The sequence below is a fragment of the Mirounga angustirostris genome, unplaced genomic scaffold, assembly GCF_029215605.1.
Source record: "Mirounga angustirostris isolate CCGP_5_RB_7025 unplaced genomic scaffold, mMirAng1.0.hap1 SCAF_3, whole genome shotgun sequence".
In the NCBI taxonomy this organism is placed as follows: domain Eukaryota; kingdom Metazoa; phylum Chordata; class Mammalia; order Carnivora; family Phocidae; genus Mirounga; species Mirounga angustirostris.
The window spans coordinates 187,543,083-187,570,173 of record NW_026991711.1 but is presented as its reverse complement, the minus strand read 5'-3'; the positions used below and the strand labels follow the sequence as shown (position 1 = coordinate 187,570,173).

Genomic DNA, 27,091 nt, shown 5'->3' with positions numbered 1-27,091 from the left:
TGATCTTCCTCTCTTCTTATAACAAAACATGGATCTTCTAGTGTACTCTCTATCTGAAAGTCAAAGGGTAACGGCAGTCCCTGGAGGAAAGCACAGGCTCCGGCTGTCTGGGGAGTGATGTTGAAGCCAGATCTAGTGACAGCGCTCAGTTCTCCCTGGGGAAATCTCTAGGTAAGGGAAGAACGACAGAACTAGCTCATTAGGACTGCCCAGTGTTCATTCGTAGAAATCCTAGGCAATTTTCAATCTTAAAAATAAGTCAGTCAAGGGGCGCCTGGGTGGCTCAGTCAGTTAAGCGTCTGCCTTTGGCTCAGGTCACGATCCCAGGGTCCTGGGATCGAGCCCCCACATCGGGCTCCCTGCTGCGCGGGAAGCCTGCTTCTCCCTCCCCCACTCCCGCTGCTTGTGTTCCCTCTCTCGCTCTGTCTCTTTCTGTCAAATAAAGAAATAAAATCTTAAAAAAAAAAAAGTCAAAAAAATAACCTGCATCTTTATCCCAGTATTTGCTAGCTATTTCATATTAGGTAAGGTTTTTAATATCCCCAAAACTTCATTTTCCCATCCAGAAAGTGAAGTAATGGAGGTAATGATACCTAAACCATGGGGTTTTGTATCTGTAAAGTCTGTAATGCAGGGCTTGGCACACCAACTGTTAATGAGATGAAGTCTATAAAGTATAAGGAAACAAGACCTAAATATAAAAAAGCTTAAATGTAGGAGATAAAACAACAGTGCCCACAAGCTATTATCACTAGTGAAACAGACTTTACACTCAGAGTTAAGAGTATCTTTTGACAATAATATTAATACTAACCTAGTGAGTATTTACTATGTTCTGGGCACTGTCCTACATTAATTCTTACTGAATCTTCACAAAAAATCATGTAAGTACTTACTACATTTTGGAGTTGAGGCAAACTAAGCCTTAACGGCACAGCCCTGGTTTTAACCTAGACTGTGAGACTCCAGACCTCTGCTTTAACCACATGCACACGATGGGAAGAGAGGGAGTGCTAGAGAAGTAAAACGGAAAGAAAAGGGGCTTTCAAGTGGGATATCAGGCTTAGGAAATCATGGAAGGTTTCGTGGGATGGTGTCACATATAGGGATACATCAGTGATTGAACCAGTTGGCTAGAGCAGATGTTTTTTTAGGTGAACCGCAGACATCTCAGAGTTAGGGTGTTAGATGAGGGTGTGTCTACGCTTGATCCAATGACAGAAAGAAAGCACTGAAAGGTTTTGGAGCAGGGAGGGGACAGGATCCAAGTGATACTTTAGAAACAATAGTCTGGCAGTAGTGTGCAGATTGGGTTGAAAAAATGTGCAAATGCATTTCAATGGAAGAAATAGCAGGGCTAGGTGACTGACTGGAAAGGAAAAATCGGTGTGGGGGTGGGGGGATTGGTTCATGAAGGTCAGTGCCCAGAGAGACCCCTCAGGCAATTTTGACACCAAAATCGTTTCGTCAAATTTGGAAACCTTGAGAATAAGCTATGAATGACTCCCTGACTCTGATTCCTGTAAACTTCCTGTACTTCCCAAAATGCAGTCTCTTCCAGGCCTCAGTCCCTTCTGGTTGTCTCATCCCTTTGCTTATACTCCCCATTTCTCCCCAACAGCGCCCTGTCAGAAAGCCCTTTTCCTTTCTAAACAAAATCCCCTCCTTCTGGAACTTTTCAAGGACTCCTCCCTCCCGTTTGCCTGCCTCCCGAAACCTGAAAACCTGACCCTTCCCCACGGAAGTGGCTTTCTTGAGAGCACAAGGCAGGACAGCTCCTCCCCACCCACTCGGGGGGCCAGGCTCAGTGGGCCAGTTTGACAGGCGAAAATGTGCATTTCCCCCATGTTTTGCCTAGTGTTTTTTTGAAACATTTAATCTTTTTCTTATATAAATGCTCCTTGTATAGTAAAGACCCTGTCCCTTTGCTTGTCATGAATATTTTTCTGTTTTTTATTTGACTTTATTTATGATGGTTTTGAGGTATGGCAGGTGTTCTGGTTTTACTTTCAGAAACATTTTCAGGATTAATTAACTCAGGGAATACACAAGTACATTTTCCTTGTAAAAACTTAAAATACTTTGAATAAACTAGTCCCTTTTTACCTCTGTACCCAACCCTAGTCCTTTTTCTCTCCTACTGAAACCACTCAGGTTCTAAACTGTTTCTGTGGAATTATATATACTTAGTTTTTTGTATGATTTCTTTTGTTTTTCTGCTCAGAGAGACCTTCCTCATTCTTAGGTCATATAAATATTCACCTATATTTTCTTTATATCTAACTCTTGAGGCCAATTGGGTAAAAGTATCCCCTGCATTTCAAAAGTTCATGTTAGGCCACTTCACATTTACAAAAGACCTGCATTAGTACTTGTTCTCACTAACTGAAAGAAATCCAAAGAGGATTTTCACTTCTACAGAAAAAGGGGGAAAACAGCAATAGGGTTGAACATTTGTCTTGCAGTGAGCCCTTATAGAGGCAGCACGCACCCCCGAGCAGTGAGCATGGTGCCATCCAGCTCCCACCCTGGAAACTACACCCAGCCTCTCAGCGTCAAGCCACCATAGCTTTGAACTGTGTCTATGAGCATTTGTGCTTTATCTTGATTTATTTTGTCTATCTGTTAGCAAGATGTGCGCTAAGGTATCAGAAAAACCTAAGAAATGATTTTATAGGTGTAGAAACACTCAAAAATTTTTCCATAATAAATTAATGATAATTACTTCTTGGCTTTTTTGCCATTTCAGCTTACAAAAGTTTTCTTTCTTTCGTTTTTTTTTTCCCTAAAGATTTTATTTTTTTATTTGGCAGAGAGAGAGAGCACAAGCAGGAGGAGTGGTAGGCAGAAGGAGAAGCAGACCCCCTGCTGAGCAAGGAGTCCAGTATGGGACTCAATCCCAAGACCCTGGATCATGACCTGAGCTGAAGGCAGATGCCTAACAGACTGATCCACCCAGGCATCCCTCAGCTTACAAAAGTTTTTATAGGAACACTGTACTTTTGGATAGTGGGGGAAACCTGTATATTATAGTAAGCAGTGTGAGATAATTAACCATTTTTCTTCACTGGTTTGGAATTTAGCATATATAAAAGTCGGTATATGCTGGGGTCATAGCTAAGTTTTTTGGTATATCAATCTACCTATTTTTATGCTAGTACTAGACTAATTGTAGCTTGGAATATACTTTAGTATACTTCCCACCACTACCACCGACATGTTCTACGTTACCTTTTTTTCCCATCCTTGAGGTTCTTGAAGGGCGTTCCTAATAGCATCCTCCTTTACCAAACCTTTTCTCCTCCTCTCTAAAGTAAAAATCAGGGGCGCCTGGGTGGCTCCGTCAGTTAAGCATATGCCTTTAGCTCAGATCATGATCTCAGGGTCCTGGGATCAAGCCCCATATCGGGCTCCCTGCTGAGCAGGGAGTCTGCTTGTCCCTCTCCCTCTAACCCTCCCCTCTGCTCATGCTCTCTCTCTCTCGAATAAATAAGAACCTAAAAAAAAAAAAAAAGTGGTCAGATTAAAAAATAAAGTAAAAATCAGTTTTCTCTCTTGAATTCCTTGATTTTTATAAAGTTCCATTATTTTTCTAGCTACCCAGTTCAAAACCACCACCAGCTGTTTATAAGCCATCAGCTCTCTCCACAATGATTAACTTTTCTGTATCTTTCTCCCTCCCCTGACACCTGTAATTCTCAGGCAGAGAAATAAAACCCCAAAGGAGGACAAGAAACTTCCTCCTCCTGGCCTTTTCTGTAGTTTCTCTTTAATTTCACTTGGACTATACTCCTGGCCTCTCTTTGCCTTTTTTCCCTATTGAAATTTTTGTTGGGGTGCCTGGGTGGCTCAGACAGCTGAGCGTCTGCCTTAGGCTCAGGTCATGATCCTGGGGTCCTGGGATCAAGCCCCATATCGGGCTCCCTGGTGAGTGGGAGCCTGTTTCTCCCTCTCCTTCTGACTGCTGCTTCCCCTGCTTGTACACTCTCTCTCTCTGTCAGAAAGAAATTTTTGTTATACTACTGGAGTATCATTTACTCTGATATTACCAAGGAAAAAAAACTAAGTGATAAGGTTTAAACATAAGTAAAGTACAACAGCAATGGGATATCAAAGTCCATAAAGAAGAGCCCAGCCATAAAGCCTTAAATGTTGTCTTAGAAACTAGTAATATGGATGTACATGTGGGTGTCTACATCAGTTTTTTTATTCTTTTTTTTTTTAATGTTTTATTTATTCATGAGAGTCAGAGAGAGAGATAGAGAGGCAGCGGCAGAGGGAGAAGCAGGCTCCCCGCTGAGCAGGGAGCCCGATGCGGGACTCGATCCCAGGACCCTGGGATCGTGACCTGAGCCAAAGGCAGAGGCTTAACCATCTGAGCCACCCAGGCGCCCCAGTTTTTTTATTCTTAAACTTCATTTTGAGGGGCTCCTGGGTGGCTCAGTCGGTTAAGCGTCTGCCTTCAGCTCACCGTCCTGGGATCGAGCCCCGAGTCAGGCCTCCCTCTGCCTCTCCCCCTGCTTGTGCTCTCTCTATGTCAAATAAATAAATAAAATCTTAAAAAAAAAAAAAAAAAACAACTTCATTTTGAAATAATTTTAGCTTGTAAGAACTTACAAAAATAGTACAGTAAGTTCCCCTGTATTCAATGATAATATCTTAATAACATCTAACATAGCTGTAGTACATGATCAAAACCAGGAAATGGACACTGGCGCAGTACCATTAACTGCTATTTACCTGGATAACATACATTCTAGAATTACCCTGAGAGTTCACTTGGCCATGCATGGAACAGTCATGGAACCAGCAACTTTTCAGCTTTCTTATTTACATTTGGGCTCAGTGATATATATTAAAAGAAATGAGAGGCTGAGCAAAGAAACAAAGGGTAGTAGCCTTTCTTGTCAAAGCCAGCTCTGCAGAATGTCCTTTTGTTCCTCCTCTGATAGACATTTCCCTGTTCCCCATGTAGCCAACCAGAAGTTTCATGGAAGAGCAGATTACTCATCCTGTTTGGTATGTTCTGTCTCCAGTTCTACCCGGTTTCCAGGGAAGGAGCCAGGAGTCAAGTTAGGCAGGTGAGGGACTCCATAGCCTCTGCTGTTGTTACAAGTCAAAAGCAAACCCTGTAGCCCTCCCCTGTGGCTTTGGACTGAGACAAAGGAAAATAATGTGACAGGAACAAATTGACAGGGACCACATCGGCCAGCAGTTACTAATATAGCACAGAATGTCAGGTTCTCTTGGTCAAACAAAGTTGGTGCTGCCATGGACGTTGTTTCCCGTGGATAGTTTGGTCTTGACCCTTGCTTGAGGCACCATTGGAAGTGTATGCTTATCATAGAGTGTCATCAGTATAAAGGACAGTGCTGTTTTCAGGTTCCTTGGCAAAAAAAAAAAAGAACAAATGCAAGTTGTTGAAGACATCAAGGGATTTTTGTTTGTTTTTTGAGCAGTCTTTTGTGGCAGGGAACGGTGTATTACAGTGGTGTGACAAATTAAGGTCTGGCTTTTTAGGGGACTTAGTATCTGAAATGTGATTATATCCAAGTGGAGTATAATCTTTACAAGTTGTTACCATCTGATAATGACTAGAATTCTTCACCATCACAACAAAGACATGGATATACCCTGCCTTAAGATTACTGTAAACAAATGCACTTAATAACTTTCAAATTGGGGCTGGGCGCCTGAGTGGCTCAGGCTTGAAATTGACTCTTGATTTAGGTTCAGGTCATGATCTCGGGTCTTGGGATCAAGCCCCCCAGGGAAGGCTCTGTGCTCAGCACGGAGTCTACTTGAGATTCCCTCTCCCTCTTACTCTGTACCCCCCTCATGTGTGCATGCATGCACTCTCAAATAAATTATTTTTTAAGAAACAACTCTCAAATTGGGGCTTTTTTTTTTTTTTTAAGATTTTATTATTTGACGGGGCGCCTGGGTGGCTCAGTTGGTTAAGCGACTGCCTTCGGCTCAGGTCATGATCCTGGAGTCCCTGGATCGAGTCCCGCATCGGGCTCCCTGCTCGGCAGGGAGTCTGCTTCTCCCTCTGACCCTCCCCCCTCTCATGTGCTCTCTCTCATTCTCTCTGTCAAATTAATTAATTAATTAATTTTTAAAAAAGATTTTATTATTTGAGAGAGAGAAAGAGAGCACCAGTGGAGGGGAGGGGCAGAGGGAGAGGGAGAAACAGACTCCCCACTGAGCAGGGAGCCCGACAAGGGGCTCAATCCCCGGACCCCAGGATTATGACCTGAGTTGAAGGGAGACGCTTAACCGACTGAGCCACCCAGGCCCCCCATCAAATTGGGGCTTTAAATGTTAATGGTATAGAAGATTTATTTCATTTGTAAGATAACTCATTCGGCATTTTTGAAACAGTAAATTCCTACAGAGCTTTTTAAATTGTTTAATTTCCTGGGGCGCGTGGGTGACTCGGTTAAGCATCTGCCTTTGGCTCAGGTCATGATCCCAGGGTCCTGGGATCGAGCCACACATCAGGCTCCCTGCTCGACGGGAAGCCTGCTTCTCCCTCTCCCACTCCCCCTGCTTGTGTTCCCTCTCTCGCTGTGTCTCTCTCTGTCAAATAAATAAATAAAATATTTTTAAAAATAAATAAATAAAAATAAACTTTAATTTACAAAAACAAAAACACCTTCATTTTCACCATTTTCTCTTTTTCTTTCTTTTTTCACCAACTGCTTGAAATTGCTAAAATTCACCTATATAAAAAGGCATTCTTTCTGTGTTCTTATATGAAGGCACCTCACGGACTTTTTTTTTTTTTAAGATTTTATTTATTTGACAGCACAAGCAGAGGGGGCAGCAGGCAGAGAGAGGGAGAAGCAGGCTCCCCACTGAGCAGGGAGCCCGATGCGGGACTTGATCCCAGGACCCTGGGATCATGACCTGAACTGAAGGCAGACGCTTCACCGACTGAGCCACCCAGGTGCCCCAACATCTCACAGACTCTTGGACGTGGTACCTTTTTCTAGTTAAAAGTGTACACTCACATGACCAGCAAGCAGATATACTCATTTGTTTTTAAAAGCTACCAAATCTCCAAAAATAGTATGAAAATATAAAAAGACTCTGTTATTTATTTGGAATAATACCCATTTTAAAAAGATTCCTTCATCACATGTCAACTATACTTCAGTAATAAAATTTTTTAAGATTTTATTTATTTATTTATTTGAGGGAGAGTGCGTGCCTGCAGGCAGAGGGAGAGAGAATCTCAAGTAGACTCCACATGGAGCCCAACGTGGGTCTTGATCTCGCAACCCCAAGATCACGACCAGAGCCACAACCTAGATTCAGACGCTCAACCAACTCAGCCACCCAGGCGCCCCTCAGTAATAAAAAAAAAAAAAAAATTAAGATTTTATTTATTTGAGAGAGAGAGAGAGAGCACATGAGCAGGGGGAGGGACAGAAGGAAAAGCAGACTCCCCGCTGAGCAGGGAGCCTGATGTGGGGCTCGATCCCAGGACTCAGGGATCGTGACCTGAGCCGAAGGCAGACGTTTAAACGACTGAGCCACCCAGGCACCCCTGATTATTTTTTAAATATACTGAAAATAAGAACCAAGTCCTAGACAAGTAAGAACTGTACAATAACTCTAGGATACCTGTTAATAAGTTTGATGAGGAGATAACTTGAGCCTTACAAAGTAGAATAAAAATAAAATACTGATTAAGAAATTAGGGCGCCTGGGTGGCTCAGTCGTTAAGCGGCTGCCTTCAGCTCAGGTCATGATCCCAGAGTCCTGGGATCGAGTCCCACATCGGGCTCCCTGCTCAGCGGGAAGCCTGCTTCTCCCTCTCCCACTCCCCCTGCTTGTGTTCCTGCTCTCGCTGTCTCTGTCTCTGTCAAATAAATAAATAAAATCTTAAAAAAAAAAAAAAAGAAAAAAGAAATTAGTCCCCTTTTTGCCTTAATTCAAACATAATTCTAAAATGAAAAACTTTCCTAAGGAAATGTTCTATAAAAAACTGTTATTGAAGAAAAACAAAACTGATAGTATTCTTATACAGAGTGCCACAAACCTAATAATCTGTAAACAGTTTCTCTATCATTTGTCCTTCCTAGCCCTATTACCCAAAAGAAAAAGAAAATCTTTTCTAAGTACTTTTTTACACTAGAAAGTTACTGATTGATGTGACTAAATTCCAGGAACTCATAGCCAAAGATTTCCCTGCTTTTACTGTCAACTCAGTGAGAGGAAACACCTCTGCCCTCAAGAAGCCCATAATCAGGCCGCCTGCTGATTCAGTCAGTTAGGCTTCCAACTCTTGATTTCAGCCCTCATGATCTCAGGGTCCTGGGATCGAGCCCCGCGGCAGGCTCTCTGCTCAGAGGGGAGCCTGCTTCTCCCTCTCCCTCTCCCTCTGTGCTCTCCCTCTGTCTCTCTCTCAAATAAATAAATAAATAAATAAATAAAATCTTTAAATAAAAAAGATTTTGAGTGCATAAAACCAAAGTCAAACATTAATTAATACAACAAAGTTTTTGGTGACTTTTCCCTTATTGAAAGTTATGAGAAAGTTTAAGATAATATGTGCTTTTATTAGAGAATGTGAAGTAGCTCATAAGAAGTTACTTCTAGGGCGCCTGGGTGGCTCAGTTGGTTAAGCTACTGCCTTCGGCTCAGGTCATGATCCTGGAGTCCCAGGATCAAGTCCCACATCGGGCTCCCTGCTCAGCAGGGAGTCTGCTTGTCCCTCTGACCTTCCTCCCTCTGACTTCCTCCCTCTCACCTTCCTCCCTCTCATGCTCTCTGTCTCTCATTCTCTCTCTCTCAAATAAAAAAAAAAAAAAAGGTTACTTCTAGGGGCGCCTGGGTGGCTCAGTCGTTAAGCGTCTGCCTTTGGCTCAGGTCATGATCCCAGGGTCCTGGGATCGAGCCCCCACGTCAGGCTCCCTGCTCGGTGGGAAGCCTGCTTTTCCCTCTCCCACTCCCCCTGCTTGTGTTCCCTCTCTCACTGTGTCTCTCTCTGTCAAATAAATAAAATCTTTAAAAAAAAAAAAAAAAAGGAAGTTACTTCTATAAGGTTTTTTTTTGCTTTGTCTAATCCTGAGTGATTATGATCTTGTTATGACTGGGTGTATTTTAGGGAAATTTGCTTGGGTGGCATTGCTGTGCAGTTAGTACATCTGGGGTAGTTGTTAACCAGCCTCTGCCCATGATAATTTCTTTGTCTTTGTTACTGCCCTTTCCCTCCGTCTTGGTTGCATCCGTAAGGGTCCTGTAAGCTAAAGAAAAGTTTCTTCCCGCCTCCTTTTATCAGCTTGTCTGTTGTGGCCTTGTGATCATAGCAAAAAGCAATTTAACTCTTTTGATTTTGCTGGCTGCTCTTGTGAGAGACTTCAAATGAGTGTCCAGTGTCCAAGCTGACCGGAGAGCATAGAGGTGTATGAGGGCATTAGTATCTTCCCTGTGTCTAGGTGAGAATAGGGAATAGGGAGGAGCATACAGCAGAAAGGGTGGCCAGAGAGATGTTGGAACCACAAGGTAAAGAACATAAAATGCTAAGCTCAGAAGTTAGGACTTTTCTCAGTGAAAATCTTTTGATGGGGCACCTGGGTGGTGCAGTCGGTTAAGCATCGAACTCTTGCTTTCCGCTCAGGTCATGATCTCAGAGTGGTGAGATCGAGCCCCACATCGGGCGCTGTGCTCAGTGCAGAGTCTGCTTGAGATTCTTTGTCAGCCCCTCCCACTCGTGTGTGCGCTTTCTCTCCCCTAAATAAATAAATCTTAAAAAAAAAAGAAAGAAAGAAAATCTTTTGAAAGTTTCTGAAGGGGAAGTAATGATATCATCCAGCTTGTGTTTTAGGAGTGTTGCTCTAGTCACAGATTATATTATAGATTATATTATATAATCTGTATTAGATTATAAAGGCTAGATGAGTGGTACCTCAACTTTATTGCACATAAGAATTGCTTTTTAAAATGAGCATTCCCAAGGCGCTTGGCTGGCTCAGTCAGAAGAGCATGTGGCTCTTGATCCCATAACCCAGATGAATCCCTGAAACTTAATGGTAAGCATCTTAACTAGATATTTTTAGGCAGATTGTTTAGTGTTGAAATATTTTCATGGTGGAGATAAAAATTTAGGTATCAGAGCACAGTCATTTAATAATAAAACCAACGGGCCTGATACAAATAATTGAATAAAAAATCAATGGCAGAAGAGACAAATCTCCACTGCAAAATTCCAAATAACTCACATTCTTCCCTCATGGAGATGGAGCATAACTCCCCACCTGCTTGGGCTGTACAGTTACTTGCTTCCAAGAGTACAATATGGAAAGAAGGGGAAAAGAACATATTTCCAGTGGGGAAACCTGACAAGCACCACCTCAGCTAGGTGATCAAAGTCAGCATCAACAGTGATAAAGCAGGTTGATGATACATAGCCTTGACATGATGGGATGAAAATGGCACTTCATCTCAATGGTCTTCCTCCTAAAAACTCACAACCCAGCCTAATCATGAGAAAAACCTCAGACAAACCCAGATTGTCAGACACCCAGAAAATACTTGACTAGTACTGCTTAACACTGTCAAGGTCATCCAAAAAAAACAAGGAAAATCTGAGAAACTCACAGCCCAGAGGAGCTTCAGGAGACATGATAACTAAATGTAAATGTGGGATCCTGGGACAGAAAAAGGACATTAAATTTAAAATGAACTGAAATCTGAACAAACTGCAGACTTTAGTTAGTGATAATGTATCAGTATTGGTTCATTAGTTGCGACAAATATAAGATGTCTATAATAGGGGTAACTAGTGTGAGGTATATGAGAACTCTACTATTATAACTATTTTGTAAATCTAAAAATTTACTTTTCAGATAACACTAGAACAGAATAACAATTGATAAACCAGTTCCCTTCCTGGTAAATTGTTAGGAATTGAAATAATATAGCTCTTCCATTCCTAGATTAGTAACCAGGATCTGAGTTAATATCATTAGAGAATTATCTCAGTATCACTGAGAATTATCCAGCTTGTGTATGAATTGTTTTGAAGGACATGAATAAATAAGTTCTTTGGTTTTATGTAGAAGAAATCTACAAAATTATCAGAATAATGCCCAAATACAAGGTCACCCTGAATATAAAGCAACCTCTTAACATTCCAATGAAAAAATATTTTTAAAAAGGGATATGGGTGGAATAGACAAATGTGTATTTTACCTACATATTTAAGACCATAAATTTATAAAATAATACATAAATTTAGAAATATTGTCCCCCTCCACTTGTCTGTCACTTTCTATGAAACAATATTGCCCAGATTTTTTACATGTCACTTTGATGTCAATACCTGGCACATAGTAGATTGTCAATAAGCACTTACTGAATGAATGATAGTTTGAGATCAGGTACATGGAGAGACCTGGATCAGTCTGTGAGGACCCTTTGAAGGTCTTTGACCAGAAAAGTAACACCACAAAGTTGAAGTGGTATTTAGCCTATTGTCAGGGGAGATGGAGATGGCACAAACTGTCTGTTTAGGGGCGGCCAGGATGTAGCCAGGATTGGCATGGATGCACAGAAGGAGCCCCAGCTTCAGAGTCAGGCAAATCTGGATTCTGTAGACTGGGTGGTCCCAAGAGTCTCTCCGAGGAGGTGCCACCGAAGCCAGGATCTGGGAGTGTGAAGAGTAAGGGCAGGAGCACTCGGGCAGCATCATGCGCAGAGACACTAGTGCGCTGAGGAAAGAGAAAGGCGGCCATTATGGCTGGAGCCTGACTGGGCACCTTGCAAACTATGCTAAGGACTTGAGTTTTGTTTTCAAGTGCAAAGGAAAACCCGGGATTAGCATCCTAATTCACAGTTTTTATAAAACTACCTTCTGTGAGGAGAATGGATTGAAAGAGGAAGCAAGGAGAGGCACTTGGGTAGCTCAGTTGGGTAAGCGTCCGACTCTTGATTTCAGCTCAGGTCATGATCTCAGGGTTGTGAGATCAAGCCTTGTGTCGGACTCCTCACTGAGCGTAGTGAGGGATTCTGTCCCTCTGCGCCTACCCCCTGCTTGCCCTCTCTCTTTCTAAAAAAAGACTGGAAGCGAGGAAAACCATCAGGATCCTAGGTAGGAGATGATAATGGATTCAAAACAACAACACTTTGCTTCTAAGTTTCTGAGCACCTTACATGAGCCAACTCATTTCAGTGTGCTGTCCCTTTAGCACCCTCTTTCATTCTCAAAAGTACTAGTTTGGATGATAAATTACAGGAAACTATGAATCAGCCAATTAACATTTTCATGGGAGCAGTCTTCCTACCCATCAATTTCAAACCATTCTATGAAAGCCACTAACCAGGACAACTCTCTAAGATTCAAGCAGGAAAAACTGGAATCTGTCTCCGAACATCCTGAGCCTCTTCCTTTTTGTTCCCTTTCTGTTCTGGCCTGATTCTCAGTTACATGTGAGCATTTTTGTTTCTTTCCCAGTCTCTTTTTTTCCTTTCACTCCTCCCTTGTGTGTGTCTCTCTCTGTCTTCGTGTGTTCCATGTTTCTTTCCTCTTACCTCTCTTTACCTTCCCCGTTCCTCCTCTCTACTCTGTCTCTTCCTCTCCACCAATCTCCCTTTGGTCTCTCCTCTCAACTGGCCAGTGAGGTCCTGCTGATGGGGTTTTGGAATATAGGTGAAGTTCACAGTGGGGTAAGGTCTGGAGCTGATGACCAAGAAAGAATTCTTGAGACGTCTTTGATGCAGAAAGGTCGTTTGCTTTTAAATCACGGGGACAGGACCTGTGGGCAGAAAGAGCTGCTGCATCGGGGTTGTGAGGGGTGGCTGATTATATACTATGAGGTTGGGGGAGGTAAGGAAAAAGGGAGGTTTCAAAAGAACTTTCATATGCTAAAGACCTACAAGATACCGGAGGCCTTGCCATTGTCAAGTTAAGTTTGTTTACCCCTCTAGTAAGGCATTAAAATTAACATAGTTGGGAACTTCCTGGAGGAGCATTACACTCTGTCCGCTTCAATTATCTGTCAATGGGCTGTAGGTTATAAGGGCATTTAATTGTATCTACATTTCCTTCTAGAAGCTAGGCCATTGATAGAAATGCTTTGTTCTTGTAAATTGCTAAGACATTTGTAAACTGAGGGAGACTCAGGTCTTGCAGGATTGTGATCTCTACAAGTTAACTATTTGTTTTTCCTTTCTTTAGCCTTAGGGCAGCCAGGAGTGCCTGAGGAATGTCACATACATCCTATGGGGGGAGGGGGGGTGTCAGCTTCTGCTTTGTCCTCAGCTTGCCTTCTGTTCCCTCATCACTGCCATGTACAGTGGATCTGTTCTGTTTATAAAAATGGAGGTTGTACTCATGCCAAAATGCTTCTAGATGATTGTCACTAAGTATTTTAAATTCTTTTATCCCAGTGCCTGCAGTCACATCTCAAGGAAATTTACCTCGTACCCCAACATCTGACTGGTTTCTTCCAGTCTCCAAGCCTTCACTTCCCACTCCACCACCACCTCCCTGCCGGCCTTCTCTACCTCAGGTCTGTCCCCAGCCCCCGCACTGGCCCAAAATCATACCAGGTCACAGCTATTTAAAACATAAGAGGACTTATGTAACCTTCTGTGTGGAGCCAAGTGACTCTCATTCTTCCATGTGTATCTTAGTTTACTTCCTTTTTTACCTTTCCTAAGGCTCGACACTCTACAAACTATTGATTTTTTTTTTCTGGAGCTTATTGTTTTCAGGCTGAAGCTTATTTTTAACATGCTCTTACTTTTACATATGAGAGTGTGCTGCCTTTGTCAGCCTCGTTCCAAATAAGAAGCTACCAGAACAGCTCTCCCAGCAGAGGCTTCCCATAGTAAAGGAGTGTTCTTTGTGCTCACCGTGGGTATAAATCACCCGGGAGCTTTTAAATGAGAAAAGACCTGGCTGACCCAGAAGGTGGTATTTATAAATAGTCCTTCAGCCCCCCTCCTTAAAGGTTGTACCTAATCCTCTCCTCTGTCAAGATTGGAAGTGACTTGACCTTTGAGTCTTAAAACTCAGGCTCTTTTTCTCTGAAAAAAATCTAGTTGACAAAAAGCTGCTAAAACAAAAATGTTTTCAGCCAGATGATGATCAGCCATTAAAGCTTCCCTTTCATTTCCAACATTTTTAGCGAAATATGCTTCCTCTTTTGAGGACCATCTTTTCTTGTGGTTATTTTAAGATACCTACCTTAGAGGCGCCTGGGTGGCTCAGTCGTTAAGCATCTGCCTTGGGCTCAGGTCATGATCCCAGAGCCCTGGGATCGAATCCCGTATCAGGCTCCCTGTGCTCAATTGGGAGCCGCTTCTCCCTCTCCTGCTCCCCCTGCTTGTGCATGTGCTTGCTCTCTCGCGCTGTCTCTGTCAAATAAATAAAATCTTTAAAAAAAAAAAAAAAAGATACTACCTTAATAATTTTTATTTCTTTTTGCTGTTGTGCTGTCATGGATTTGTATTTTTATGATTTATAAAGCTGTTCCCAAATGGCTGCATCTTTGCCATGAATTAAGAGTGTTCCTTTTCACCCCTAACTTAGAGAACTTGGAGGGGCTCTAAGTAGACTCCGTCCCAACATCATTTAATGGAGCTCTGTTTGTATTTCTCTAATTTTGTGGCATTTATTGAGAGTAAAATTTTACAAGTTTTGTTAGAATTATACAATGAAGCCCACGATAGAGACACTGATAGGTTTCCAGATTAAGGTACATGCTGGAAATGCCTAATTGTTGAACTGGCCAAAATATTTTTTTAAGTGTAATTCCCAAAAAAGATAAGTCCTTAATCTGATTATAAAGAGAGGAGGCGCTTGTGTTAGGGAGATAAGCCATGTATTTTTAGCACCTTCTCTCCCTTGCTATAAAATCGAGGAATCTTAAATTCACTATCCACTAATTATCGGAGAGCACACTCTCATTTCAGACTTTTTTCTTTCTATCCTCTAATAGATTGACAAAGTCTGGTGCCAGGCTTTTCTTTGCTGACCTGGGCCAGCAGCAGTAATGCTTTTTTTGGAAACTGCTAGATCCGATCTAGCTGTTGCTTTATGAAGGGAGCCCCTTTTCCGAGGCTTTTCTTGCGGTCGTTTTGCTAGAATGCCCCATTTGTATGTGAGCCTAAAACTTTAAGAGTAAATTTAGTTTTGTTGTTTAAGAAAATCTGGTGTCCAGTGTGGTTATATTGGCACCTAAGAGACTATCTGTAGAGAAAGAATGAAAAGTATGTACAGAGCAAGTTAAATGAGTATTGTGTCTTCTGAAAACCTTGCACTTAAATGTCAAAGGCAATTCTGTTTAGGTCTGAGCTCAGAGTGGACTTGCCAGAGCAGTAGTATCTTCTGTTTCATTTCTCCAATTGGGGAAGCTTTATCTTCATATATGGAGCCCCCAGAATAGCTAAGCGTATTTGTAGTAATTGGAATTTTAATAGATGACCTGAGGGTACCTGGCTGACTCCGTTGGTAGAGGGGATATAATGAGCACACTAGGAGACTGTTAAGATTGCACACAAGTTCCCCCTGCTTGTGTTCCCTTTCTCGCTGTGTCTCTCTCTGTCAAATAAATAAATAAAATCTTTCAAAAAAAAAGGGGGGGGGGGCGCCTGGGTGGCTCAGTCGTTAAGTGTCTGCCTTCGGCTCAGGTCATGATCCCAGGGTCCTGGGATCGAGCCCCGCATCAGGCTCCCTGCTCTGCAGGAAACCTGCTTCTCCCTCTTCTACTCCCCCTGCTTGGGTTCCCTTTCTCGCTGTGTCTCTCTCTGTCAAATAAATAAATAAAATCTTTCAAAAAAAAAAAAGAGGGGGGGCGCCTGGGTGGCTCAGTCGTTAAGTGTCTGCCTTCGGCTCAGGTCATGATCCCGGGGTCCTGGGATCGAGCCCCGCATCAGGCTCCCTGCTCTGCAGGAAACCTGCTTCTCCCTCTTCTACTCCCCCTGCTTGGGTTCCCTTTCTCGCTGTGTCCCTCTCTGTCAAATAAATAAATAAAATCTTTCAAAAAAAAAAAAGATTGCACGCAAGGAGAGGAGAGAAACACAACCAACACAACTTCAAAGAAGTGGTAGGTTCGTGGCGGGGGGTGGGGGGGCTGGCGTACAGTGCACAAGCAGGTTGAGAGCACAGGACGCTAGGGTAACCCTTGGTTATCTTCCCTGACTTTTCCTTAGTAGCCGCAAAACCGAGAAAGAATCTCTCCGGAGGGCTAACGGTACCATTAAAGGCATAGTGATGCTAATCAACCACGCTCTGGGTTCAACGCTGCAAGCTACCCAAACAATGGGAAAGCTTGCAGGCTCCCTGGGGTTTCAGAACTGACTGCAGCAATGGCCGCACAGCACGAAACACATCCTGAAGACCTGTGGACTTTTCCTCCAGTCTTGGTACCCAGGCATCCAAGCCTAGGTCTTGTGCTTGCCCCCAGCTGCACCCGGCTCCGGAGAGAAGGATTTGGATCTTCTAGTTAGAGTAATGCCCGGCAGGCACTGTCTCCCACAGGGGCAACAGGGTGCTGTTGGGAAGAGGGTTTGGTTGCTAGACAGCAAAAAGGAAAAGAAAAAAAAAAAAGACCTGCAAACTGTATCAACTATTTATCTGAAGGTCCGTCTCTTTGTAAATATTAACCATCTTTCTCAGACTTAGCCTCCATGTATGGATAGTATTAATTTTTCTTTAATTATTTGTCCATTGTTTTAAAAAACCCTCAGGACTGTCTTTTTAAATTCAGTGTTTATATTTGTCAAAGTTGTGTGTGTACATTGCTCAGAGTCATAGTTCAACCTGGTTTTGAATGACAAGCCGTGTTCTGTATCCTCCCATTCATATTTTCTATTCCCCAGAGAAAACTATTTTCAATTTCTAACTGATTTATTTGCTATTTGTCTTCGTATTTCTGAATTGCACACTGTGGCTATTCTGTTTTAGGCATTGTTTATCGACTTCCCACTATGGAAAATGAGTTTTGTTCTTTCTCAACACTTGCTGCCTGACCACACATACATGCTCTTCTTCCCCTATCCTCCCAGGATAATGGTATTGGATCCATAGTCCATGTTTTTATTATTATGACTATGTCAGCCCTGTTTGCAATGGTGCCATGTAGTATACTGTGACTGCTTTTTTCTTCCAATACCACCTTTGATTTTTCCCAGATGTTAATTATTGTCTTGGTTTTTTATTCATTTACTTAGATTTTCTGTGCTTCTCACTAATGAACCCCCAAATGTACCCAAACTATAAATCTTTCCCATTTAAACACATCAGATATTCTATGAATTTCATCTTCTTAAAACCTCTCCCTAAGCATTCTGACCAGCTCTTGTCTGGGTCCTTGGCAGGTTGCCTTCCAGGCCTGCTGAAGAGCTTTTACCCTGGGGTCTCCTTCACCTGTCTCTTGTTTTAGATCCATTGCTTCCTGGATCCAATATCGTCTTCTTCCTTAGTCTTCCCTATCATTTTGAAGTAGCATATTATCATTAGTTTCTCAAGCAAGTAAATCTTTTTTTAGTTTTAGGAATTTCCCTGAGAATTTTAAAGGCACTGCTTCATTTTTTTCTATCCTCCAGAGTCTCTGTTGAAGTGTGATTCATTCTGATTTTTTTTTTCCCACTCTGATTCTGACCTTTATGTGACAGCTTGTTTTCCCTTTGGGAGCTTTGCTTTAACCTTGACGTTCTGCAAGTTCATAATGATGTGACTTGAGCACTTGCTAGATCCTTTCAGTCTGGGACAATTTTCTTGAATTAATTCATTGATGACTTCCTCTCCTTGGTTTTTCGGTTCTATCTTGAATTTCTGTTAGATTTTGGATCTCTTAGACTGATACCCAGTTTTTGTATCTTCACTCTCCTGTTTTCTATCCTTGTGGCTTTTTATTCTTCTTTCTGAAAGTGTTCCTCAGCTTTGTCTTCCAAACCTTGCATTGAGTTGTTTGGTTCTGCTATCAAAATGTGTATTTTTCGGGGCACCTGGGTAGCTCAGTCATTAAGTGTCTGCCTTTGGCTCAGGTCATGATCCCAGGGTCCTGGGGTTGAGCCCCGCATCGACCTCCCTGCTCAGCAGGAAGCCTGCTTCTCCCTTTCCCACTTCCCCTGCTTGTGTTCCCTCTCTTGCTGTGTCTCTCTCTGTCAAATAAATAAATAAAATCTTTTTTAAAAAAATGCATATTTTTCTAGCATTCTTTTTTGTTCTCTGAATGTTTTTTCCTTTCTATTAGTAATTCATTTATTGTATGATGAGCAATACAGAAACTAGAAAATATAACTACTTAAGTTGGCATTTTATGGCAAAAAGAGATTATCGGGCGCCTGGGTGGCTCAGTTGGTTAAGCGACTGCCTTCGGCTCAGGTCATGATCCTAGAGTCCCGGGATCGAGTCCCGCATCGGGCTCCCTGCTCAGCAGGGAGTCTGCTTCTCCCTCTGACCCTCCCCCCCTCTCATGTGTTCTCTCTCTCTCTCAAATAAATAAATAAAATCTTTAAAAAAAAAAGAGAGAGATTATCAATTGACTAGCCTCAAAATTTGTAAACTTGAGCCAGAGAAAATCACCTAAAATATACAAAATTCAATTGTATATAATTCTTAGTGTCTGTAAGGGTTATGTTATCTCTGGCTGTTTTGTTTGTTTTTAATACTTCTTTTTTAAAAGTTTGTATCTTCCGGGGTGCCTGGGTGGCTCAGTCGGTTAAGCATCTACCTTCAGCTCGGGTCATGATCTCAGGGTCCTGGGATCGAGCCCCACCTTGGGCTCCTTGCTCAGCGGGGAGCCTGCTTCTCCCTCTGCCTGCCGCTCCCCCTGCTTGTGCTCCCTCTCCTCTCCCTCAAGTAAATAAATAAAATCTTAAAAAATAGAAAAAAGTTTGTAATTTCCTTTGTAGTCTCTTTTTTCTTCTAAGTTGCTTTTTTCTCTTTGTTTTGGTCTGTCTTTCATAGTAAATGCCCTCCTCGGTTTCTGGTGATCCTTGACTAGTTTCTGATATTTAAGAGCAGGCCATTAAACAGGTACTTGAGATCTCTGGATTTGTGAGTAAAACTTATGGGATGTGATCCTCACTGTGGGGGTGGTCTGCATGAGTCACTCCTTGGGATACCTCTTTTATCTGTTTCTTTAGCTCTTTTATCTTGGCTACTCTGATTGTGTTGGAAATTTTTTAATTTTGCACTATTCATTTTCTCTCTCTTTCTTACAATTTTTAGATGTGTAGCCTTTGGTTCTCATGTTGTAGATAAAAATAACCTCCCTGGGGGGGTGCCTGGCTGGCTCAGTCGGTTAAGAGTCGGCCTTGGGCTCAGGTCATAATCCCAGGATCCTGGGAAGGAGGAGCCCTGCGTTGGGCTCCCTGCTCAGCGGGGAGCCTGCTTCTGCTTGTCCCTCTGCCTCTGCCTGCCACTCCCCCTGCTTGTGCTCTGTCAAATAAATAAATAAAATCTTAAAAAAAAATCTCTGCTGGGTCTCTGCTAAGATCTTCCTTTGGATGTCATTTCAACCCTCTTAAACCATCTTATTTGCTTCCATGGCACTTGGCAGATAGGCCAACTTGCTAAAAAGTAAACAGGAGTTGGTAGCAAATCTGAGCACACCTAGAATACAAAGTGAGAGTCGCCTTCAGTGCATTATTTTCCTTAATATATTTTTATCAGAAATTGGATGAACCTCCGGGATGCTGAAACAGGGAAGATACTGTGGCAAGGAACAGAAGACCTGTCAGTCCCTGGAGTGGAGCATGAAGGTACTCCCCAACCCTTTGTCTGCACAGGGCTCTGATGTTTCTGGAGCTGGGCCTAAGCATCAGGGAGCTAAATTAATGCAGACCCTAATGGGCAAACCCCTGAGGGCACAGCATGTGTTGTTGAGATTCCTAGTTCCTTTCCTACCTTTTTTTTCTCTCACTTCCCAAAACTCATTTTGTGCTGAAATTTTAGCATTAGAACATACCTAAAGATATAAACTAAGCTCTCAACATTTTTTTCCAAAAGAAAATTTGCATTTTTATGTCCCTGAATAAAAGAAAAACTAAGGGGTTAAAACCAACAGAACAGAGTAGAGAAGGTGCCCATTCAACCTTTTTCCTGATGAGAGCAGCTAGGGAAGGCCCTTAGATGCACTACCTCTGATGTTTCTTAAATATCTTTCAGGGAGGTGCCTGGGTGTCTCAGTTGGTTAAGTGTCTGCCTTTGGCTCCGGTCATGATCTCAGGGCCCTGGGATCGAGCCCTGCACCTCCGCATCCCTGCATCAAGCTCTCTGCTCAGCGGGAAGTCTACTTCACCCTCTCCCACTCCCTCTGTGCTCTCCCTCTCTCTCTCTCTGTGTCTCAAATATATAAAATTTTTTTTAAAAAAGTAAGGATCTTTCAGTCAGATGCACTTGACCAGTTGGGGACCTCTGCCTTTAATTAAAAAGTGTAATTCTGTTACCAAGGCATTCTCTGAAATTTAACATAGATAATGTGTTCTTTAAATCAGCTCTAAGAAGCTCCCAGAAACTGGAAGCATCATAGTATGTGATTTTCATTGAGAATGGCTTCAATATTTCTTTTTCTTTACCAGCCCGTGTTCCCAAGAAAATCCTCAAGTGCAAGGCAGTGTCTCGAGAATTGAACTTCTCTTCAGCAGAGCAAATGGAAAAATTCCGCCTGGAACAGAAAGTTTACTTCAAAGGGCAATGCCTAGAAGGTATTCTGTGGCCTACTGCTGGAAGCCACAGTTAGAGTGACAGGGAAAAAAGGCAGGACCCAGTGAACTAAAAGCACTGCTTTGGTAACGTTCACTTTGCAACTCAGATTGTGATGGGATCCCTACACCCTGAGAGACTGGGGGCCCCGGGAAAAACAAACAAAAACGAAGCTGCCAGTGACAAGGGCCTTCGAGCCCAACAAGAGGGTTTCTGACCCTGGTGGGCCTGGGCTGGCGCCTGCTTTATCACTGGCAAATTGTAACGTGGTCACGAGGAAGCTGCCGATGAGGGCCTGGTACGGTGCTCTCTGTCTCCTGCGGATCGGACTGGCAAGGCCGCTCTGCATTGAGTTTCCACCGCGAACTGTAAGCGGGCACATATGCGTCTCACAGCTGAAATTCCAAGTGAAAGGCCTATTCTGTTCTTCTGTTTATCATGTACACATAGCCTACTTCTGAGAAAACATTGCTTATACTATATCCGCCCACTGGTCCTCGTCCTTTAGACCCTAGAGCACAGGGAGTAAGCCTCTGGTGTAGTCCAGAGGACAGCCCGAGGGGCCTTCTGTGACCCTTCCCATGCCTCTGACCCGGGAGGTTTCTGATGGCTTCATGTGTGGTTCTTGGGGTAAGAAGAGGCTCACTCTAAAGGGGCAGGGGGTGGACGAGGAGCTCTGAGACTGGGGTGCCCGCTCACCGCTTTTCCTTCTTCCTGCAGAGTGGTTCTTCGAGTTTGGCTTTGTGATCCCGAACTCCACAAACACCTGGCAGTCCCTGATAGAGGCAGCGCCCGAGTCCCAGATGATGCCTGCCAGCGTGCTAACGTGAGTGAGCAGACCACAGGCATTGTGGAGTGTGTCTCGAAGCAGGCATTCCAGGCGGGGGGATTTGTGGTCCTGTTTAGCGGGCCACCCAGGTTGAAAATAAGGGTAAAGAGTATCCAGGGTATTTGAGTTTATAGGTTACTGACTTCTGTCACATGAAAAAGACAGTGTGTGATCGAATGGAAAAAAATTAAAAACTTTAGATTAGACTTTTAGACTAAATTCCTGATTAACCCTGACTTGCTGTGCAATCTTGGACAATGTTTACCTCTTTGGCCTTATTTTTCCCCTCTCTAAACATAGAATTAATAATTCTGTCTCACAGAGGTGGAGTGAGGCTGAAACGAGATGATATGGGAGGAAACTGGCTGGTACTCTATATTAGATCTAGGCTAATTTGCTCACTTTCCTGACTACCAAACTTCTGATACTCTGTACTTTTCTCGAATGGCCTTTGATGAAATCTGACAAAGTTCTAATTTTGTTTTAGAGGATAATGTTTGGTTATAGTTTTTCAGAGACTAGCTTACCATTTTAATAGTTATGCTTCCTGCTCAAAGAATAATTAGTTTGTCCTTTATCCAAAAACCCTGTCAGTAATGGCCTACCAACCATTTTCTCTTGGGAAAAGGTATTAGACTTTTAAAGGTTTTAGTAATAGTGTCTACTAATGAGTTTTTCACACAGATAATTGTGTAATATTGGATTGTCCCTTTAAACAGATCCTTGGTGAAAGCCACACTGAATATAAATAGAGGTTATTTACTTTATAAGTCTTTAATAGATATTTAATTATAACAGTAGGTATTTTTATATTCCAATAGCCAATTAAATCTTGAGTTTCTTATGTACCTATTTTATAATTAATTACCAACAAAAATATATCTGCTGGCTATTAATTACCCTAGGAAAGTACAGGGTAGTATATAGAAGGGCATTCTTTATATTTTATTAACCCCCATTGACTTCTCCTTGGCCAGGCCCAGTTTGTTTCAGGTACTAAAACCAGTAAGTCTATGATGATGTATTTAGGTTTTTTAAGTCATATTTTACTTTTTGGAACCCAAAAGCAGCACCTCTATTGCCCTTAACTTGGTTCAAGAGTGGTTTGGTTCGGAAACTCTGAGATATCCACCTTAAGAAAAATGAAATTCCACTATATGCAATACAGGTGTGCCATTTGGGGTTCTTTGGCTACAAGCCATAGAAATGACTCCAGCTGATATGACAGCTGAAGGGGGGGTGGGGAGGGGAGGCACCGAGACCCAGGCAGCTTGAAAGATACAGATGGCAGGAATCCATGGATGATTTCCTTCAGGAGCAGCCTTAGGAAGCATCCTGCTCCGGGGAGAGAGTCTGATTGGCCCAAATTATGTCCTGTGCCCACCCCTTTGCCAGGTGAAGGAGGGGCTACTTGACTGACCCGTGGACTGGAGATGGGGTGGGTCCCCAAAAGAAGAGCAGAGTGCTATTACCCAAAGTGGTGAAAATAGATGCAGGAAAGGCCAACCCACAGCTGTCTACCAGAGTAGGTGTTGTAGGGAAAGATACCACCCCTAAGGCCTGCAGGTTTCCATGTGTATCAAAAAGTCAGTCATATTTAAAAAAAAAAAAAAAGTCGTACTTATAAGGACCCCTATGTGCAGAGCCCTCTGCTAAGGGCTTTACATACATCAGGGATTAATATCAAGGATTAAGACATGCTCTTTCTTCTGTTCTCTGAATTTGAGGAGAAAAAAATCGAATCACAAAGTTAAATGTCACATTAGACTTCTAACCCCATTTGGACATAGACTTCAGTGTCCCCAGGCCAAGGTGGGTGCATGTCCCCGGGCCCAGCAGACCCAGACGGAAACCACTTTGTGGAAATGAAATCTGTTGCCTAACACACTCACTCTTTTGCCCTCTCTTCTTACTTATAGTGGGAATGTTATCATAGAGACAAAGTTTTTTGACGACGATCTTCTTGTAAGCACATCCAGAGTGAGACTTTTCTACGTTTGAGAGAAGAATGTGTGTGCATTTCAAGAATTTGGGTTTTTTGGAGGAAAGGAGGAAACTGTGTACTTTTTTCCTCCACACATTTGGTTTTTGACACTTCCACCCCTAATTCCCTGTTCGGCAGAACCCACCTGCGGCCACCAGGGGACCAGCTCTGTGTAGGTAACCAGATGGCTGTTAGCTCCGAGCCGCCATCTTCCACTGACCAGACTCAACTCCCAACCCCAGACCAGGGCAGAGGGTGAGCCTTGACTCCTTCCCAGGGTGACACGGGACAGACGCTTACCACAAGAGCCACTGCTGTTCCCGCCCCCGCCCTGCCTCCTCCTTGGGCCCTGCAGGCAACACATCTTCCTTTGGCCCCTGGTTTTGGAAAAATTCATATTCCTGACCTATGTTTAGTTTTTTTCCTACCATTTCTATTTCATACATTCTCATACATTTAACTTGTAAAATAGACTGTGATATTATTATTACGTAATGAATTAAAACATATGAATTAAAATATTCCTACAGTCTTTAGCATGGCACTGCTTTCATCTCTACTTTTTCTGGAACACGAACCCAGCCCCATGATGTGAAGACATTTATCAGACCGTAGGATCACAACTGTATTTTACTCCAGAGATCGACTGATCTTGCGTTCCCGATGCTTCAGTTGCTGCTTTCCGAGAACGTACAACGTACCCAAACAAGACCCATGACCTTAACGTTTGTGTTTGAGACATGATATGTAGTGGTTCTCTTCTGCAACATAGATGCTCCCTTTGTTTGTTTGTTGTCGCTTTTAACTTTTCTCATACCTTTATGATGTACCTTTGCTAAAGAGGTTTCCAGAAAGGGTAGAAGTTCCAAGCTGGCAGAGTAGAGACTCTTCTATTCTTACGTGAGAGGATAGAAGTTCCAGAATGGAGAAAAGATCTCCCCGAAGTCATGTGGAGAACAATGGGAACGCATCTGGGATGGGGTGGGTGCTGGGAGGCCTTAAAACCCAGGCAGAGGAAGCCAGCGTGGGAGACAGTGATGGTAGCTGGGTGCCCACAAGTCTGACATGACAGAGAAGGGTTCTTTTTTAGGAACTTAACCCTGAGCTACCAGCAGCCTTCGCTGTTCTTTATACAATACCAGCAATTAAAGGGCTTCCAGTTCACACAGTAGTAAGGGTCTGAGGCCACAGGGGAGGAGGATACACCCAGAGATGGGCTCTCTCTGGCATAGCCCCTGCTCATATATTCCTCCTCTGCTTCTGTCCATTACCAAAGGGTCTGCCAGCGTCTGTGGATGGGGAGGGGAAGGACATTTTTAGTGGACTATCACCATCTTTCAGTGATAATTCCATTCCTCACGTGAGGGCTCTTGTCTTCAAAAGCTAATTTTTAAATACCAAGATTGGATGAAAAAACAAAGTTAAAACGAATCCACATTTCCTTTTGCTTTCTGGAAATGCCATCTCTTCTCTCAGAGTGAACTCGCCCCCTTTCCCTGAACTACGTCTGTCCCCAGAATTCCAGCAGGGAAGGCTCTCAGGGAACTGGACACCTCACAGTGGCGAGAGGCTGTCCCAGGGAAGCTTCTCTCCCTGCTTAGAGCCTCCTTCACTGCCCTTCTCCACTTACTCACCCAGCCAGAACTCTCAGGGACACACTTCTTTGCCAACTGCTCTGAGGAAAAAAAGAACGATAGCCCAGTCATTCTTAGATGCTCCCCATCTCTTCAGGCAATGCATATGCTCAGGCGGTGTTGGTCATTTTATCACGAAACAAGGAAGGCCAAAAAAGTGTGCTCGGGGGACAGTGTGAGTGAGAGGTTCTGAGCTGTGCGGGAGGGACTGGAGCTGGCCTGGAGGATGGCTGCAGCTATGGTGGGAGGAGGAAGAGGGGAGGGGTACGGGCAGGGGTGAGCACAAGCAAAAGGAGAGGCCACAAGAGCTGTGGGGACAAGGGTCCTTACAGGTCAGAGTCAGCCGGTAGAGTGGGTGCAGGTCTAAAGGCCTGAGGAGCTGGGGGTTTTGTGGATACATCGAAGGCCACAGAATGTTACAAAGGAGAGACATGCAGCCCAGGCCTGGCACTTTTGCAGGCACCTGCCCCATGCCGACATCCGGATTCAGTAGGTGTGGGGCCCAGAAATCGCCCCGGTGATTCTGATGCAGGTGGTCTGTGGACCATACTCTGAGAAATGCTGGGCGAGCTGCAAGTGAGTGTTAGAGATGGATATACATACACAGTCAAGGGAAACTGAAGTGGCGTGCCAGGGCTTCAGCACTGAGTCCGGCCTCAGGCGCGCGGGGAGGGCTCGGAGGGAGTCCAGTCGACCGGAGGGGAACCGGCCACACTCAGGCCCCACTTACACGCTTCCCATATGCATACGTGGGAGGCACAGGCCTGCCTTTCGGAGGTTTGTCTCTGGTACAGGGACGTGACAGGTCTATAAATGCCTGCGATAAGGGAAGCACAAGGTGAATTTAAAGGAAGAAGAGAGAAAAGAATAAATGAAAAAAATGAGAAGAGATTACACACTTCAGAAAAATCAGGAAAGCCCTCTCTTCTCTGAATCGTTCAACTCTTAGCCTACAAAACATGTTCAAGTGACCCTAAAAATATAAATTTTTAAAAAATAAAGCTCGTGGGGCACCGGCGTGACCCAGTCGGTTAAGCATTGGACTTCAGCTCAGGTCGGGATCTCAGGGTCCTGGGGTGGAGCCCTGGTGCCGGGCTCTGCACTCAGCGGGGAATCTGCTTCTCTCCCTCCCTCTCTCCCTCTGCCCCTCCCCTGGCTCGTTCTCTCGCTCGCTAGCTCGCTCACTCTAATATATTTTTAAAAATTTAAAAAATAGGGGCGCCTCGGTGACTCAGTCCTTAAGCATCTGCCTTCGGCTCAGGTCATGGTCCCAGGGTCCTGGGATCGAGCCCCGCATTGGGCTCCCTGCTCCGCGGGAAGCCTGCTTCTCCCTCTCCCACTCCCCCTGCTTGTGTTTCCTCTCTCGCTGTGTCTCTCTCTGTCAAATAAATAATTAAAAAAAAAAAATCTTTAAAACTGTTTAAAAAAAAATTTTTTTTAAATAAGGCTTTCCTTCAATCCTGCAACACCTACACTCCCGCTCCATCCTTCTCTTTCTCTGCAGATCCAAATTCCTTAGGATTGTCTCCACTCACTCTTTTCACCCCCCTACCTCTCATTTACTCCTTAACTGCTGCTGTCTGGCTCTGGCCAGTGGCCTCCTTTCCTCCAACGCGTCGGTGAACTCCACTGATCCACTGCCCCCTTCTGGTCCTTCCTGCTTTGTCAGCTGCATTTGATCCTTCTGACATCTGGAAATTCTTGTGGATTCTGGGAGCCCCTTTCCTGGGAGTTCTGCTCCTTGCAGGCTCTTCATTTGCTTCCAACCACCTTGTCCCTAAAATGTTTGTTAGTGGATTTTTGGATTTTTGTTTTTGTTTTCTTTCTTTTTTTTCCTAGCTGTTGTATATCGAGAACATTCTATGTGCAAATTCTTTAAGTATTATGCATTCACTCCACGCATATTTATTGAGCACTTGTTATGCACCACTGTTTTAAATGGCGGACATACTTGCTGAACAAGACAGTGAAGT

The 27,091-nt window shown here is 43.5% G+C and overlaps 1 protein-coding gene across 3 annotated transcripts in view; it reads left to right on the top strand.

The window, feature by feature from the left end:
- The window catches only part of PDE6D (phosphodiesterase 6D), a 53,300-nt gene extending 28,145 nt beyond the window's left edge, over positions 1-25,155 (top strand). For 2 of the 3 annotated variants that reach the window (XM_045867742.3, XM_064587240.1), the window contains exons 2-5: positions 19,640-19,728; positions 20,548-20,673; positions 21,392-21,497; positions 23,420-24,018. In XM_045867742.3, coding sequence (XP_045723698.1) covers positions 19,640-19,728; positions 20,548-20,673; positions 21,392-21,497; positions 23,420-23,501 — 403 coding nt within the window. In that variant the 3' untranslated portion in view covers positions 23,502-24,018. Of the gene's footprint in view, positions 1-19,639; positions 19,729-20,547; positions 20,674-21,391; positions 21,498-23,419 lie in introns of all 3 variants that reach the window. The other variant, XM_064587241.1, reaches the window with a different exon arrangement.
- The last annotated feature ends 1,936 nt before the right edge of the window (positions 25,156-27,091 follow it).